At 42.6% G+C, this 16994-nt stretch overlaps 1 protein-coding gene across 2 annotated transcripts in view; it reads left to right on the top strand.

Moving 5' to 3' along the window:
* The window catches only part of OSBPL10 (oxysterol binding protein like 10), a 273686-nt gene that overhangs the window by 186866 nt on the left and 69826 nt on the right, over positions 1 to 16994 (top strand). For both annotated transcript variants that reach the window (XM_069473350.1, XM_069473349.1), the window contains one exon: positions 13896 to 14106. In XM_069473350.1, coding sequence (XP_069329451.1) covers positions 13896 to 14106 — 211 coding nt within the window. The remainder of the gene's footprint in view (positions 1 to 13895; positions 14107 to 16994) is intronic.

The following is a 16994-nucleotide window of genomic DNA, read 5'->3' as shown; positions in this document are numbered from 1 at the left end:
ATTCTTTGAAGGAAGCTGGGCAACCCAGGCATTCATGGCACGCCAGCATTAAGTTTAGTGAAATGCCCTGATATTTGACTAATTGCTTCACATAAAAGCATTAACTCATGTTCTAGTTGACACATAAATCTTGTAAAGTGAGTTTTAGAGCATTTGTGAATAGTATGCAGCCTTATATCTCATGGATGTCAGAATTCTGCATTGGGTTAAAATCACAGTGAAAGAGAAGTGGGCAGAGGGAGACCCTGTACTGAAGGGGTGGATCTCTGTACACATGGTTGTTGTGTCACGTGACCGTCTTCCACGTCCCCAGTGTCAGCTGACAGGACTAAGGCAGGCATCTGACCCAAGGCCGGCAACTCATATTCACTTTCTCTCAAATCTGTATTAGGAGAGAAAGAAGCCAGGTCTGTAAGATTGAGTGGATTTGACTCCAGTGGCCCTGCTGGGATTTGTGCAAGTGGAAGGAGTTCAGTTGCGTAAGAGGAGAGAGAGGGATGTATGAAAACCAGAGACCATGGAGACTGCAGTGAGAGTCTCGGAGAGAGAAGAGACTGTGATGTCTTTGAAAGAAAAGGAGAGTAGCCCTTTCTAGTAGATGTGGACACCTCTTTTCTGTATCCATGCAACAAATCCCCTTCTTGAACTAGCATGGGTGGGTTTTACTCTTTGCTGCTAAATTCTATGACCATGATCAACTAGACCCTGGGAGGTATACAAGAAAAACATGAACCCTTGTCCTCGGACTGCTGAGGTTTCCAGTCTTAATATGGCAATAAAAAACCCTAACAACCTGGTTCTGTTTATCCAGAATTGATATCACATATCCTTTTTTACTTCCTGATTTTAAAATCCTACTGGCTGTCATTTAAATTGCTACATTTTTTTTTCCAAATGGCTCCATCTTCAACCAGGTATGGTGGCTCACGCCTGTAATTCCAGCACTTTGAAAGGCCGAGGCCAGAGAGGGTCACTTGAGGCCAGGAGTTCAAGACCAGTCTGGGCAACATAGTGAGACCCCATCGCTATAAAAAATCTAAAAAATATAGATCGGTGTGGTGGCACATGGTTGTAGGTCTAGTTACTCCGGAGGGCAAGATGGGAGGATCACTTGAGCCCGGGAGTTGGAGGTTACAGTAAGCTTTGATCACACCACTGTACTCCAGCCTGGGTGACAGAGTGAGATGCCTTCTCTAAGAAAAAACAAATGAATCCATCTCTTAGTGGCATTTAGACCTATCTATCTTCTTATGTGCCTGGAAGGTAGGAGCATAGGCAGTTCCCAGCTGTTGAGGAAGTACCTGGGTGCTGTCCTTCATATATCCATTCATGTGTTCTCTCATTCTTTCAACTAATAATTTTTGTCTACGGTTTGCCGTGCCCTCTCCTAGGTGCTAGGGAAACAACAGTGAACAGAAGAGACAAGGTCCTGGTCCTCATGGAGCTCGGAGCCTGATAAAGGCAAGAGAGATTAACCAATTAATAACATAAAACACTGCTTAATTATAGCCATGATGTTCTGTGGGGGATGAGGGTCACCACCTTTTGGGAGGGTGGTGGGAGGCTCCCTGGTGCAAGCAAACTATAAGTTGGGGTCTAAAGGAGGAGTGAGAGTTAACCAGGAGAAAAGCATTTCATGGACTGCACTGGAAGTTGAGCCTGGAGCCTGTTCAGGTAGAGCCTTGTTTATCCCAAGATCATATATAGATTAAGTTAGAGACGTTAAGAAACTTGAGACTGTGTGCCCAGAGATGTCTAATGTGCATTAAAATGCCCCAGCCACTCTGGGAGATTGGTCCTGGAGTGCAATAATGGTCAAGGCTGAATTTCCAAGGCCCTGGGCTTAAAGGGGAAGATATCCTTTAGTCTTTGGGTGGACGTAGTAACAACGTACTAGGGACAATGGAAAGGAGCTCTCAAATTTGCTAGAGAACCGTGCCAGCTTGTGAAAACTTCCAGAAACCTTGGGAACTGTCTCCTTCCTTCCCCATTTTCTCTCCCTTTGTTCTTCCCTTCTTCCCTTCTCCTTCCTCCCCTCCCTCTGTCCATCCACCCAGCAAACAAATGTCAGGCATCTCCTATAAACAGCAGGCTGGGCCATGGAGATAGATACGCGTGGAACTAATTATGTACAGTAAGTTCCTTGCGTTTGTTTGTTTATATGAGCAGTGGTCAGAGACTGATTACCCTTAACACTTACTTTCTTTAAAAGTATGTGCCCAGAGTCAGGAAGCGTGGGGATGGAGTGGGAATGGACCCAGGCCATTCATATCCGTCATTGGAAAGCAATTCCAAATGCAGCCGTCTGCAAAGGGTAGTTAGCTCTTTTGCAAAGCACAGCGTATTACATATCATTATTCTATCTCAAATTTAAGCACCTTGAGGATTACATTGTAAGCAGTTCGTGTGCGGGAATTGTGTTCTCTCTTCTGTAAAATGGTGACTGCAGTGTCATTTACCCAGTGGGGATACAATAAATATTAATTACTGGTGGCTTATCCCTTAACACAGTTTTCCCTTTCAGATTAATGAGGCAGATTCCTGATAAATGCACTTGTCTCTCCAGAGTTTCATTTGCCAAGGCTCAAATGATCTAAAGGATTTGCCTGGAGGCATGAAGTTCTTGTCCAATTTTTTTCTTTCCTCTTTCAAGCACCCTTTGGAGATGCATTTCTTTCTTGAAAATAATTGGCACTAGTGAAATTAATTTTAGCTGGAAAAGAGAACTAAGTGGTCATGGTGTTGTCCGCTACTTTGGGTGGATATTTGAACGGAAAATGTTAATTAAGCTTTAAAAGAGAATGGCAGGAATTATGGGGTAGAGTTAAGGCCCAGTTATATATGCTGGGCCTTAACCTAATCTAATCTAATCTAGCCTTAACCTAATCTAATCTAATCTAACCTAATCTAATCTCCTAGCTGAGATTAGAATGTGCATGTCTATTGGCATGTTTTCTTCAGGAATTCTTGGAGACATCCTACTCTCCTTGCAAAACTAAAAGAATTTCCTCCAAACAGAGATTAAATATCTAGAAACTTGAAGACTCTTTGAGATAGGCTGAGGATGTGTGTAGAACATGAGTGAACAAAGACGAAGCAGTTGCAGGAAAATGTTTTAATTTCATGCTTGTTGATCTTTGGTTTGTAAGGTTACATTCTACAAGAGAGACGACTGATATACTATTTAGCATTTACTAAGAAATGGCAGTAGATTAGTGAGAAGACTTCTGAAGTAGGTCAGTAAAGCAGCATTTTCATTTTCGTTTCTGTTTTTTACATGATGTATGTTTAATGGTTTCTGATTGGAGAACCAAGAGAAACTTAAAACGCTGGAATGAAAAACTTCCATGCCACATGCAGAACAATTTCTTACCCATTAGTATTCAGGTTTTGCTTACAAATCGTGTTTTCTTGACTGTGAATTTTACCCTAGAGGAGTTTTCTGTCTGTGTTCTCGTTCAATTAGGGATGAGTTGGCCCAGTGGATAAGCCAGCTTGCTCCTAAGCGTCTGCGTATGTCTAGGTGGGAGGCCATGGGAGGGGAGCATCAGAGTGCGTGTAAGCTTTTGTGCTGTGATCTCTAGGAGTGGCATTGTTCCTCGTGCCCCTCATCTTGAGGTAGGGGGCGGAGAAGTTTGGATTCCGAACACTGGACTTTAGTCCTGACGTCTCTGCTTCCATGGATTATGATCTAGGCAGACGGTTTACCCTTCCAGCCCCAGGGCTGTGTAAAATGGGGTAGCAGTAACCAGCCCTGCCTTGTGGCCAGGGCAGAGCGGGGAGGATTAGCGGTTGTGAATGTGAAAGCATTTTTGCAAACTGTAAAGCTTCCCCCTCTGCCCCCCAACACATAGTGTGAAATGGCACTGTGTCTACTCCTCGTGTACATGGCTGTCACTGCTACAGCTGTTATCTCGGCGGGATTTTGAAGAGAGTGAGAAGAGAAAGGAGATGTGGGGAGAGGAGCAAGTGCTGCTCCGTGCTTTTTTCTTAAGCTACGTGTTGGGCTACAGTCAGGCCTGGAGCTTGAGACGGGCTGTCGGGGGTGAGAAGACGATCTTCCCTGACCCGGTGGTTGTGAGGACATCGTAACTAGGCAGTAGGGCCCAAGGTCAGGTAGAGCTGTTCTCTCTGGCACTATGGGGGTGTGGGGACCTCAGGACCTGTTTCCCCTTGTTCCCGTTGTCTCTGGGACCTTTCAGTAGAAAACTCTGGCTTCTTCGAGAGCTTTCTGGATCCACCTGGTTCTCCCAATAGTCCTCCCCTCCCTTTCCTCAAGACTCTAGCTTCCCTTCCATGCCTGGTACCATCGTGCCGCTCCCGCCTGTCGACATTGCGTTTTCTGTCCTTACAAAGGAAAACACACTCTGACTCCCTACTCAATCTGTGTGCTTAAATTTTCTCTATTGGATATGGAAACTTATTAACCTTTCCTTACCCTACATTATACAAGGAATGAATTTCCTTACCCTACACTATACGATGAATTAAGACAATAAAATACTGGTTTTTGGGTTTTTGCCTATGAAATTGGTTGAGAAAAAAGATGACGGAGAATGATAAGAAAGAGGGCAGCTCACATGCCACCGAGAGAATACAAATTGGCATAATTTTTTTTTTCAGCAGTGAGCTGGCAGTATTTATCAAAAGTCTCAAATGTTAAATAACCTTAAGCCCAGCAATTCCTCTTCCAGGAAATTATTAAAAAGTTATGCTAAGATTTAGCTACAGAGAAAGTTTATTGAATTATAATTTGTTGTAGAGAAAAAAAGTTAGACATCATCATAATGTCCAGCAGTAGGGAACTGGGCAGTAAGTTATGGCATATTTATGTGATGGAATGGTATTATAGAAATTTATGGACACAGTATATTAAATAAAAAAGGTTATAAACATTATTATGGTGTGCAACCATTTTCATGTAAAGTAAAAGTACACACAGGCAGCCCTCTGTATCTGTGAGTTCTGCATCCACGGATTCTATCAACCAGGGATCAAAAATATTTAGAAAAAAATGGATGGTTGTATCTGTGCTGAACACATACAGGTTTTTTTCTTGTCGTTATTCCCTAAACAATACAGTATGACAGCTATTCACATGGCATTTACATTCTATTAGGTATTATAAGTAATCTACATACGATTTGTAAGTATATGGGAGGATGTACCTAGGTTATATGCAAACACTATGCCATTTTATATAAGGGGCTTGAGCATTCATGGATTTTTGGTGTCTGTGCAGGAACCAATCCCCCACAGATACTGAAGGATAACTCTGCAGTTGACCCTTGAACAACACCAATTTGAACTGTTCAGGTCTACTTACGCACAGTTTTATTTTTTTCAATAAAAGTTACATTGAGTGTGCCTGCCTCTCTTGCCTCCCCTTCCACCTCCTTCATCTCTGCTGCCTCTCACACCCCTGAGATGCAAGACCAACCATCCCCCTCTGCTTGTAAGAGCTTGGATCTGCCAGGTAACAAGGCGTAGAGATGCGTACATGGAGAACACTTCTCAAGCTGCTCTACAAAAACCTCTCTGGGTCGTACAGAGATACCAGAAGGTACATATTGGCAGAGATCGCTCTCCTAGTATACATTCCTTCTTTTTTCCTTTTAACAATTATTAAACCTCTTCCTCTGAAATAAAGAAAGAAGGGTGTGGGCAAGACAGGTTTGGGGAGGTAGCCAGGAAAAGTGTTATAAACACTAGTAAGGTCTGTTATGCAGATTTAAGTTGGTGCCTTCTCCATCCATGGGTCTCCAGTGATTTAGTCATTCTCTTCCTGGTACCAGAGAGGGAGGCACCCTTGCAAAGGGAGATTTCCTTTATAAAGGTACATTTCCCTTATGAAAGGATAACTTCTACTCTGTTGTAAGAGCTTCTCCTGTATCTACAGTTTTTCAAAATAATCCTTATGCCAAAGAGGTGTATTTTGGGGTGGCGTATTTTCTGTCTCCTACAGTTATATTCTGGGGTGGCATATTTCTGGTCTCCTACAGCATCTTCTGTTACACAATTCTGAAAGTGCATTCTCCTACCTCACTTTTTCCTTTAGGGAGAATTACACGAGAAGGTGTGATAGAATGCATCGGATGAGCTTTTGTTCTAAAACCAGGGCCTACTCTGCTTGGAGTTAAAAGCTCTTATATAATGCAGTCATTAAAGTGAGATCTGTGTTTATTGGTGTGGAAAGAGGTCTCTGATGCGTCTATTAGTTTACTAATGCTGCATTAACACAGTACCACGGACTGGGTATCTTAAACAACAGAAATTTATTGTCTCATAGTTCTGGAGGCCGGAAGTCCAAAATCCAGTCGTCTACAGTGTTGGTACCTTCTGGGGCCACAAGAGAAGGGTCTTTTCCAGGCTTCTCTCCTTGGCTTGTAGGTGGTCATCTTCTCCTTGTGTCTTCACCTCCTTTTCACTCTGTGGTGTCTTGTCCAGATTTACTATTTTTATGAGAACACCAGTCATATTGGATTAGGGCCCACCCTAGTGACCTCATTTAACTTGATTACCTCTATAGAGACCCTATCGCCAAATAGGGTCACATTCTGAGGTACTAGGGGTTGGGACTTCAGCATATGAATGGGGGGGGGAGCACACAATTCAACCCCTAACGATGTGTTATCCCCTATTTTTACAAACATTATTACGAAAAATCTCAAACATAAACACAATAGAGAATAACATTCAACCTCCATGTCCCCACCAACAGCTTCAGCTCCCCCCAAAACCAGTATCATTTCACCCTTGCTCTCTCACCCCCATTGGATTATTTTGAAGTAAATCCCAGGCGTCAGAGATGATGCATTCTAAAGTGATAAAAGGTTACAAAATTATATATACGATGATATTTTAAAAATAATATTTCTCTGTGTGTATCTATATAAATTAGAAGACCCTCTACAAAAATATAAAAAATTTAACCAGGTGTGGTGATGCGCACCTGTAATCCCAGCTACTTGGGAGGCTGAAGCAGGAGGATTACTTGAGCCTAGGAGTTTGAGGCTGCAGTGAGCTATGATCGTGCCACTGCACTCAGCCTGGATGACAGACTGAGACCCTATCTCTAAAAAAAATAAAATTAAATAAAAATTAAAAAAATTTTTTTTAAATGAAGCCGTGTGACCTTGGGAAGGTCACTCAACCTTTGGACTTGACAGACTTATAAGATTGGTTATAAATATTATGATCTCACATTTCTAGGAGTTTGTAAAGATATAGTTTGCATTTTATATTTGTACAGTGTAGAGTTACTGGGGCTGGTGAGGAAATGATTGTAGAAAGCTGAAGATAAAGAAATGACAGGAAAAAAAATCAGTTTTTAAGAAATGTAGAGGGCTCATCCCCTTATTGTCAGAAAGTGTGTTTTGAGCGTGTAGGGGTGTGTGTGCAATTCAGAATTTTGCCTTTGCCTTTTGCCCTCAACAGCGTGGGCTGGTTTATAAACAACACTGAAATTTCTTCATAACACTCAGCATACTCATAGCTAAACTATGAAGGGACCAGAACAGACTTCCGACGTCCTACATCCTTCAACCACTCTTTCATCCTATCCCTCTCATCTCAGATGGTAAAGGCAAGGCCAAGTATCAAAATGTTGAACTTCAAAATGCCATTATTCTGTCCTGCCTCCCAGGGCTGGGGGTGGACAGAGAAATCTGGGGTCACGGCTTAAGTCATTTAGTAATGGCCAGCCCAGTAATGACATCATGAATTCCAGAGCAAAGTTGGTATGGATCCAGAAAGTAGATAAGTATCTGAAAATGACGAATGCTTCTCTCCTGTTAATTTTCTGAGAGGCAGAATAGATTGTATTACCAAAAAGATTAATGCAACCTTGCCACTGGCCAGTTAGATCTGTTTATGAAGCAGTCTTCAACTTGGAAGAGGAAATAAGATGTTTGCGTTGTATTCATGCACCTCTGAAAGGAAAGCAGACTTTTACGCCTCAAGGCATAACAAATGACTTCAGGCCTGAGACTCCCCTCCACAACCCAGAGTTGGGGGCAAAGTGCAGCTGGGGACATCTGCAAGGGGGATCCTGCCACAAAATAAGTGCCTGTCCTGGGAGGCTGGAGACTCCCTTCCCGCACTGAGAGGCCAGTCAGAAGTCTGGGGAAGCTCTTTCCGTTCCCTCAGGAAGTTCCAGCAGGAACCAGTGGAGGCCCCAGATGCAAGAGGTAAACTAAGCAGATCAAAATATTACCACAATCTAATCTGAAAGTAGATTGTCTTTGGAACCACGGTTCTTAAAAGCAGGCTAGGACCTGTGTCCTAAACCTAAACATGTGACTGCCAGCCTAAAAAGAAAAAAATCAGTTGGAACCCAGAGTCTCCTAACATAATAGCCAAATGTCCAGGATAATTGAAAACCACCAGTGGTATCAGAACCAGGACAATCGCACTTGAGTGAGAAAAGACAATTATCTGACACCAGAACTGAGACAATTCAAATGTACGTTTTATTGGAACACGGCCATGCCCATTATATACGCAGTCTCTGGTCGCTTTCGAGCTACAGTGGCAGAGTTGAATGGCTGCCACAGGGACCATATGGTCGCAAAACCTAACATATTTACTATCTGACACTTCACAGAAGCTTGCCGACTCCTGCAGTAAGCCCACTCAAGACCTAATGGCCAGTTTTGTGGGTATCTTTCCTCCTTCTCCTCACCTTTTCTTGTTTCCTTTGGTTTATAGTATAGAGTATTCTCTTTCTTCTATTGGTTTGTCTATTCTCTCCCTGTGTCTTTTTACTTTATTCTTCTTTGTTTGTAACTTCATCAGCCAGCAGCCTCTTCCCATTGGAGATGGAGCCCATTTCCTTCTGCTCATCTTATCCCTTATTGCCAGTGTCACTTTCTTAACACCACTGAGAAATGTGGATTTGGAAGATCTGTACACCAGATGGGGGCTTCTCTCTCCGCTCACCTAATCAGGCTTGAGCGTTAAGATGTTTAGGACTGGCCTACACGGGATTGCGTTTGGGGATGCAGGAAGTGGTGTCCTAAGGGGGCCTAAGACCCTGCCTAAAGCGAACTCTTGGTAGATTATCATTGCAGGTGTATGTTGTACCAGGAGGTGGAACAAGAGACATAGCTTGAAAAGTATACGGAGAAGGTAGAATGTCAAGTAGAAAAAGTCAACAGCTCATTGGAAGAAGAGAAAAAAATGTTCAGATGTGAAGCCAGGACTTAACTGTTCCCCAACACTCAGAAGTTTGGAGAAAGGCATTGCAGATGCCAGCTCTCCAAATACCAGCAATGCAGGCTATTAATAAGACAAAGTTGACTTTATTGTTTGCCACTGTAAGGAAGAACACTACCTACACAGGGTATTGGCTGTGTCTCTCAAAGGGGAAGGCAAGATCAGAATTTGAGAATTGGAAGTGTCTCTCAAAGGGGAAGGCAAGATCAGAATTTGAGAATTGGAAGTTTGCTTCCAATTGTGGGGACTTGATTAGGATTAGGTGAGGACCAAGATACAGCAGTTCAGGATTGGTGGAAACAACAAGGTGAAGATTTTGAGGCAAGGCATTTAAAGAATTTTAGTGGGCAAACTGTTGATGGTTTTTATTAAAGAGTTGATGGATATTTTGGGAAGTTCCTGCAATGAACCATCAAACCATTTCTGGGCCAGAGTCTCCTGGAATATTAAAGTAACGCTCATGAGGGTAGTAGAATAGTGAAGTCATGTTAATGGAGACAGTAAGCTGTGTGTGTGTGTGTGTGTGTGTGTGTGTGTGTGGTTTTGGTCTTGAAGCAGGCTTTTAAGCCTAGGTAAAGACATTGGCCAAGGGAAAAGTTAACCAATGACTGATCCCCTGACCCATGACCCATAAGGGAGATTTAGCAGGGGATCAGGAACTCCACCAGAATGAGGAGAAAGGCCAAACCAAGGCCATCTTGTATTTGGCATGAAATTGTTTGGTCTATTTGTAAGCAAGACGGATTGAATTACTGAAGTCACTGGGGGACCTGTGGGGAGGTTCTGCCAACCAAGGCCAGCAGTCTTTGTTACGTTAGGATTAGGAATCTGTGTTCAAGAGGTGCTTTATGCTGAGCTTTTGGTTAGTAATGGAGAGTGACTGAACTTGTATTTGTTGACACCTGGACCGTCAGTACTGGACTTTTCAGGTGGCTCTGAAACCTGCACACAAGCTTGCAGCTCCAAAAAGTGGGAAGCAGTCAAGGCAAATGAGGCCCTTGTCCTCTTTCTGCCTCCTACAGTCTTCCCTTTAGCTGCATCTAGACTTGTTGAGCTGGATATCATTGGGCTTTGATCTTTGCATCTTGGTTTCAGCTTCTTTGATCTCTTCTTTCTCTTTCTGCAGCCACTGATCCTATTAACATTAACTCCTATGCTTTGATTTTGTAATGCATATGCCATTGTTTGTGCTGTGAGAAACAGGCCATAGAATCTTTTTTCCCCCGTTCTGAGAAGTTTGCTTATCTGTCAAGTTCAACTTGACCTACATTTCATAACCTCAGAGTTGACATTTTCTGGAGGTGTATCTCTGAAATTTGATTTGGGAAGCCATTTTTGTGCTAGTGTTACAACATGATGATGTCCGATTGTGGAAGAAGACAAATGCCAGAGAGAAATGAAATTTGGACTTTTGGGGGGTTTGTTTTTAAACACCACAGATGATTAATGTTGGTATGCCTTGGAAGAAGTGTTTAGCACCCTGATTTGAAACTTACGTAATTAAAGTAAGTGGTTCAACATTTTTTTTAAAGGCTCACTGTAGGTGAGTCTGCTTGTTGATGGTAGTGCTTCGCTCTTGTTGATATGCCTGTAGGCACCTTGAAAGGGAGAAGGAGCCTCTTTAAGAATTTGTTGTTGGTATTTTTGGTGCATACAGCCTTTCAGTATCATATTCATCTTCCCTTGTGTGTCCTTAATTAAAATTAGACAGATATAGAAATAGCTAAAACTTGTCTTCCAAAGTCTGCTGAAGAGTTCAGCCGTGCCTCCCAGTCTTAGCAAATGTTAGAGCAGTAATAACTGTGTCTACAGCTCTGAGGCTAAGAATCCTGCATTTCTTTCAGGGTTCACTCAATTTCTTTTGGAATCTGTTGAAGCTAATACAATGTGAAGCTTGGCATCGACTGTGTCATTAAAGACTAGAGTTCTGTTTCCATCTCATGGAAAAAGGGGTGAAAATGAATCTTTAGGAGGTGTCTACTGTGTGCCAATCATTGTGCTAGGCTTGTTTTATTTTTAGTGTTCAATTTACCAAGTATGATGTTGAAAATCCAGAGGTGCCTGGTTATTGATAGCCAGGGTGACTCAAGGGTTATTGATAACAAAGGGTGACTCAAGGGGGCACTGTTTGCATTTTAAACAGCAAAGTTCTTTGTTGCGTGGACAGTGCTCCCAACTTGAGACATTTAGCACCCCTGGCCCCCATGCATTCAGTGCCATACTTCTCTCTCAATCATTGTAACCACCAAACCCACCCCACTGCCATTTCCAAATGCCCCCTCTAAAAGGCTGTCATTGCCTGTGGCACTGGTGACTAGCTCTCAGTAAATACTGTTGCGTACTTTTCAGAGAGCTTATGTGTGGATTCCATCTCTGTGCATGTGCCTCCATTGTAATAGAGTAGAATATCATCTAAGCAAATTTTGTTTTTTTACAACCTAAGATTTGCATAATATCTATGCTTGCAAATTAAAAAGTATTTACCCTATGTTATATAATTGGAATACAGTTCTCTTTGTTGATTAAAATTGAGTATATTCCATATAGTTAATGGCCTGATTTTACTCACCTTTTCACTTAAGTGTTATGGCATCATTCATAGTCAAAAACATATGTGTTAAATGTTTTATCATTGTAGTTCCTTCTTTTTTTCCAATACATTTTTCTAAGACAAGGTTTTATGGCAGGAATTTACAGAAATGCTGACTACTACAAATAGCTTGAAATCCGCTTTTCCCTGTTAGCAGTTGTACATATAGTGACTGTCAGTGAATACATAGACATTTCATCTTGTTTAGAGTTAAATTTAACTGGTTGGCAGTATTTCTTGGCAAACCTAAACTGATAACAGAGGTATTATCCTTTCCTAAATCCTCAAATATATGATATCTGTAGACTGTGTGTCATAAATGGATTCTGTTACACTTGAGTGAGAAGAGTGAGACTTGGATTCATTCATTCAAGAAGTACTTATTATACTTGGGATACATCAGTGAACAACACAGATAGTGATCCCTGCTTACATCACAGCAAAAATGAATATGATAATAAGTAAATTGCAAGTTAGGTTGGAAAGTGAGTGCTATGGAGAATAATGAAGTTGGTAAGGACGATAGGAGGGCCAGAGGTTGGGCTGGAGATGCAATTTTAAATTAGGTGGTTTGGGAAGGTTTCTCAAGATGGTGACTTTTAAGCAAAAACCTGAAGGAGAAATGAATACTTACTGAGCTCCTGTTATGTTCCGCATGCTGTTTTAGGAGCCAGATGGCTAAGTATAACCTCTGTAATCTGCAAAAAACAATTTGCATGGCCAAATTATGGGTGTACACATTAAGGTGAGAACAGTCCAAATCATGTCTGTGCAACATGTTTATTAACATTAATCTTTTTAAAAAAATTATTTTGAAGTAACGGTACCTGTTTTGGTAAGTGGGATTGCAAAGGATGAACTTTTTTTTTTTTTTTTTAAAGCAGACAACTATGCTGAATGATAGGAAATAGCAGGTATGTGTTTTCGAAAGGAAATTTAAAGAAAAAAAAAAGCTGAGCGTGGAATGAGTTTTGTGTCTAAATCCAGTGGTCCTTACAGAATTATTGCTTCTTCCCAGCTGATGACGTCATGATGATAATGAGGATCCTCCAGGGGTGACAGTGACAAAGCAGGAGATGTTGCTTCAAATTAAGGGCAGCTTCTGTGGAGAAGCTTAAGAAAACAGTGGCCCAGAGTCCAGAGAACAAGAGCTTGTTCCTGCCTCCGATGCCAACCAGCACTGTGCCCCTGGGCAGTTGCTGAAGCTCCTCCACTGCTCAGAACACCTAATTGTTTACTAGACATGGTGCTAAGCACTTTATATACATCATCTTGTTTAATGAGATAAGTTGTAACACATGCGGGAGATGAACTTCTCAAGATAACCATTACAGTCCTTTCCTGGCTCTTGAGTTCCTTTCTCCTTGATTTGTAGACCCCTGTTTGTCCTGTGATAAGCTTAAGAATCGAAGCTAGGCTGCAGGATATGGTTATTCATCATAGTGAGCCACGGAGTAGGGCTGGGTCTGGAATTCCTGGTTTATCTCTTCCTGACATGTCACATGGTGTGAAGAAGGTCAAGAAGGTTTAGTGTTTTTTGCAGGGGGTGGGGTGTGGGGGTGGGGGTTCAGCATTGGTTTCACTATGATCTTGTTCAAATACCAGCCCCAGAGTTTGCTTCAATTTCTTGAACTTTGAATAGGATTGCCAAAGAGTTAAGGGTTGGAGCTGGAGGAAAAGCTAGGAATTAACTTTGCTCTGGGGAAAACCGTGATATATGCCTACCATCTCAGATAACCTTCTGTATGTAGTAAAAGAACTTTACAGGGGTTGCCAGGACTGCCTTTAATGTATCTATTATTGACTTCCTTGAGAAGATCTGTAAAAGGGTACACCCAGATGGCCCTGATGGTCCTTTTCAGCTCTGAAGTTCTAAAATTCTCTTTTGATTAGAGAGCCTTTGGACAGATTCACCTAGATAGATTTCACCCAGGACTGTGTATCTCAGAGAGGGATGTGAGTGCACTGAGCGTTCTCGGAGCTGACCCTCACCTAGCTCTACCCAGTTGGTGTTTTAGGTGTGGCTCCCCAGCCTGGTAAAAGGAGGACTTCCGACCCTCACCTCCTTTCTGTCTTCCCCGTGTTGCAGATGATGAACCAGGTGGAAGGGCAGCAGAAGAACCTTGTGCACGCCATCGAGTCCCTGCCAGGTTCTGGCCCCCTCACTGCCTTGGACCAGGATCTGCTGCTCCTGAAAGCGACCTCTGCTGCTACCCTCAGCTGCCTTGGGGAGTGCCTCAGCCTGTTACAACAGAGTGTGCACCAGGCCAGCCAGCCCAGCCACAAGCCAGGGGCCTCAGGTAAGACCCCAGTGGGCTGGTCTGTGTCTGGAACGAGTACTGCTCAGTCTGTGTGTGTGTGTGTGTGTGTCCCATTGTCTTTCTCCTTTAAATCATCTGTTTCTCTACCATCCATCCGTCTATCCTTTGATCCAAGTGTCTCCATTCATCTCTTCTACAGTTTACGTATATTTTTGTTTTGCAAGTTAGAAATGTGACATTCTATGAACAATTTAACTAACATGTTTGCATAAATAGTATGGAACTCCTTTCAGATTTACTGGGATCATGCTATATATCTCATTCCATTTGTGACTTTTGCACTCAGCGTTGTGTTTTTAAGATCCACTGCTGTGCAGCATCTGGTCCGTTATTTCCATGGTGTTCGCCTAGCACGTTTTTCGTGGGCTGCTCTCTGATGACGGACGTGCACGCTGCCACCAGCCCTCTGCCCCACCCACCCCGCTGCAGCCAGCAACCTCGTGCCTGTCCCCTCATGGACCTGTGTGAAAGTTTATCTGGAATACATACTGGAGCATTTCTAGTTCTTTATCTAGAAACCAAAGATAATAATACACTCTCTTGAGACGCCTCGATCCTTTTGGAGGATTTAATAAGCAGATATAAAGATATTAGTGGAGATTATAGTTAGTGATAAAGGTGAAAATAGCTTGAGACTGGTTATGTCATATATAATTATAAAGCATTATAAATAACAAAACAACAGAAACCTGATGATGCTTTGTTGCCCAGGGGTCACTTGATTAATGAGGAAATGAAGCAACTTAGGTGATGGACAGTAAAGCCAGGCCATGAGTGACAGTCTCTATTTCCTTTCCTCTGGTGCCCTTTGCCCTCCATTTCACTGACGATTAAAGGGACAGCTGGTTTTTGAAAGTAGACTCTAAATTGGTTTTCTTTCGGTAATACCCACCGTCATTTACTGAGCTCGACCTTTGCTGCGTGTTTTCTGGAATTTTTACAGCCTAGTTGTTATTACACCCATCCTTCAGATGACATGCTGAGGCTCAGAGCCATTGAGTAACTTGCCCAAGGCCACCCAGTTAAGGGCAGAGCGGAGGGGAGAGACCAGCTCTTTCTGCGGTGGCCAATGCCTTCCCCTGCTTGGGGTTCCTTGTTCTATCCAGACCAGACCACCCAGTGGGCTCTGGGTCCCACAAACCGGGGCTGGGGACAGTGTCTTGCTGGCATCATCATTCTCTCAGGTCAGGTATATATTTATTTTATTTTTTCAAAAATAATTTCAGAAGTCAGGAAAGTTGCAAGAATAGTATGGAAAATTCTCACATATCCCTCTCCAAATTCCCCAAATGGTAACATTTTATCATGTTTGCTTCATCATCATTCCTCTCTCTGTATGCACAATTTTCTAACCACTTAGGAGAGTAAGTTGCCAACCTGATGTCCCCTACTCTTAAATACTTCAGTAGGTATTTCCTTAAAAAGTGGACACTCTCCTGTATAGGCAGCACAGTGATCAAAATCACTAAATTAACGTGGATATAATCCTGTTTTCTCATCTACTAAATGTTGCCAATTATATCCCTGATGTCCTTCATAACAAAAGAAAAAAATTCACGTAGAGGACCCCAGTCTAGGAGAGGATTTGCTTGTATTCAGGCACAGAGCTAAGGCACAGGGCTTTTCTCCCTCTCCTCTTCCTTTTCAGCCTGGAAAAGGAAACTTGAGTGCAGAAACCTCAGTGAGACTCTGACATTTTCTGGTCTGGAAGGAGCCTCAGCGACTCTCATTAGGGCTTGGGCACAAACTCAGACTTAGACTAGAGACTTTTCAAGGTTTCTGTCGTCTCTTGCCCTGTATTGCAACTTCTAGCCTCTGCAACCTAATGGGCTTATTCTAAGACTCTTTCACTAGTAAATACAAGCTTGAACCATTTTCTTATTCCTGAGATTCATTCCTTCCAAAAAACTTTCTTCAGGGCTTTCTAGCAAATTTCTAATTTTTTTTTTCCTGATTTTCATTGGGTCTCTGGCATTTTTAAGGGCCTGAAGGGATAAAGTTCAACCGATGGCATTTCAGAAGTGGCAACAGGTTGAAATGGAAACTGGGAGGAGGGGAGACCCAGCGGTGTCCCCGAAGTCATGCCACAGAAGGTGCTACCTGCCTCGTGCCTTCCCTGCCCCCAGCCCCCGGTTTGCCTGTCTTCCCTTCTTTGTGGCTGTTTTCGTCAAGAAACTTGGCTGAAAGTTGGAGAACAGAGGGAGCGTGAGGCATCACAATGACTCATTTGTTTTTCTCGTCTTCTTAACCCTTCTAAAAGTTATATTCCATGTAATACCGCCCCTTAAGTTTTAAGACAATCTATATGCGTCTTAAATCTCTGCCACACATTGGAGAAAAACTTGAATTACTTCTTGCATGCAAACATCTTAGTTGCCTGCAGTTAAAATAGAATTGCAGACTCTCAAGCTCGTGGAGAATATGTTGACTCCAGGAGTGCTGCCACAAAATATGTTTGTTCAGACTCTCAGGACTCTCAAGGTTGATAGTAGCTTGTAGCAGCTGCCAGACACACACTGATAAAAATATAATGGGCATGTCTAAGAAGTGCCAGGCTGGGTTGCTGGAAATCAAAACCTCATTGAAGTGAAGCTCTGCCAGGGTTTTATTTCAATGTTCGGTGGGCAGGAAGGCCCACATTACCTGCAGCGTACCAAATATCCACGCAGATTGTCCTTGCTTAACGTCTCTTTGTCTCGTGATCCTTGCACTGTGTTTTCTTCTGTCGCTCTCCTGAATCAAAAATGATTTGTGAACTCTTCTGTAGCGTTTCATTGTGTCTTCCAGGAAATATGTGGGCTTTGGAGCCTTTGTCTACAAATGTTGCTCTCTCATGCTCTTTTCCTTTCAAACACACTGAACGACTG

The sequence above is a fragment of the Eulemur rufifrons genome, chromosome 7 (genome assembly GCF_041146395.1).
Source record: "Eulemur rufifrons isolate Redbay chromosome 7, OSU_ERuf_1, whole genome shotgun sequence".
NCBI classification, from domain to species: domain Eukaryota; kingdom Metazoa; phylum Chordata; class Mammalia; order Primates; family Lemuridae; genus Eulemur; species Eulemur rufifrons.
Note: the sequence above shows the minus strand (reverse complement) of the source record. Positions and strands in the feature narration are given on the sequence as shown.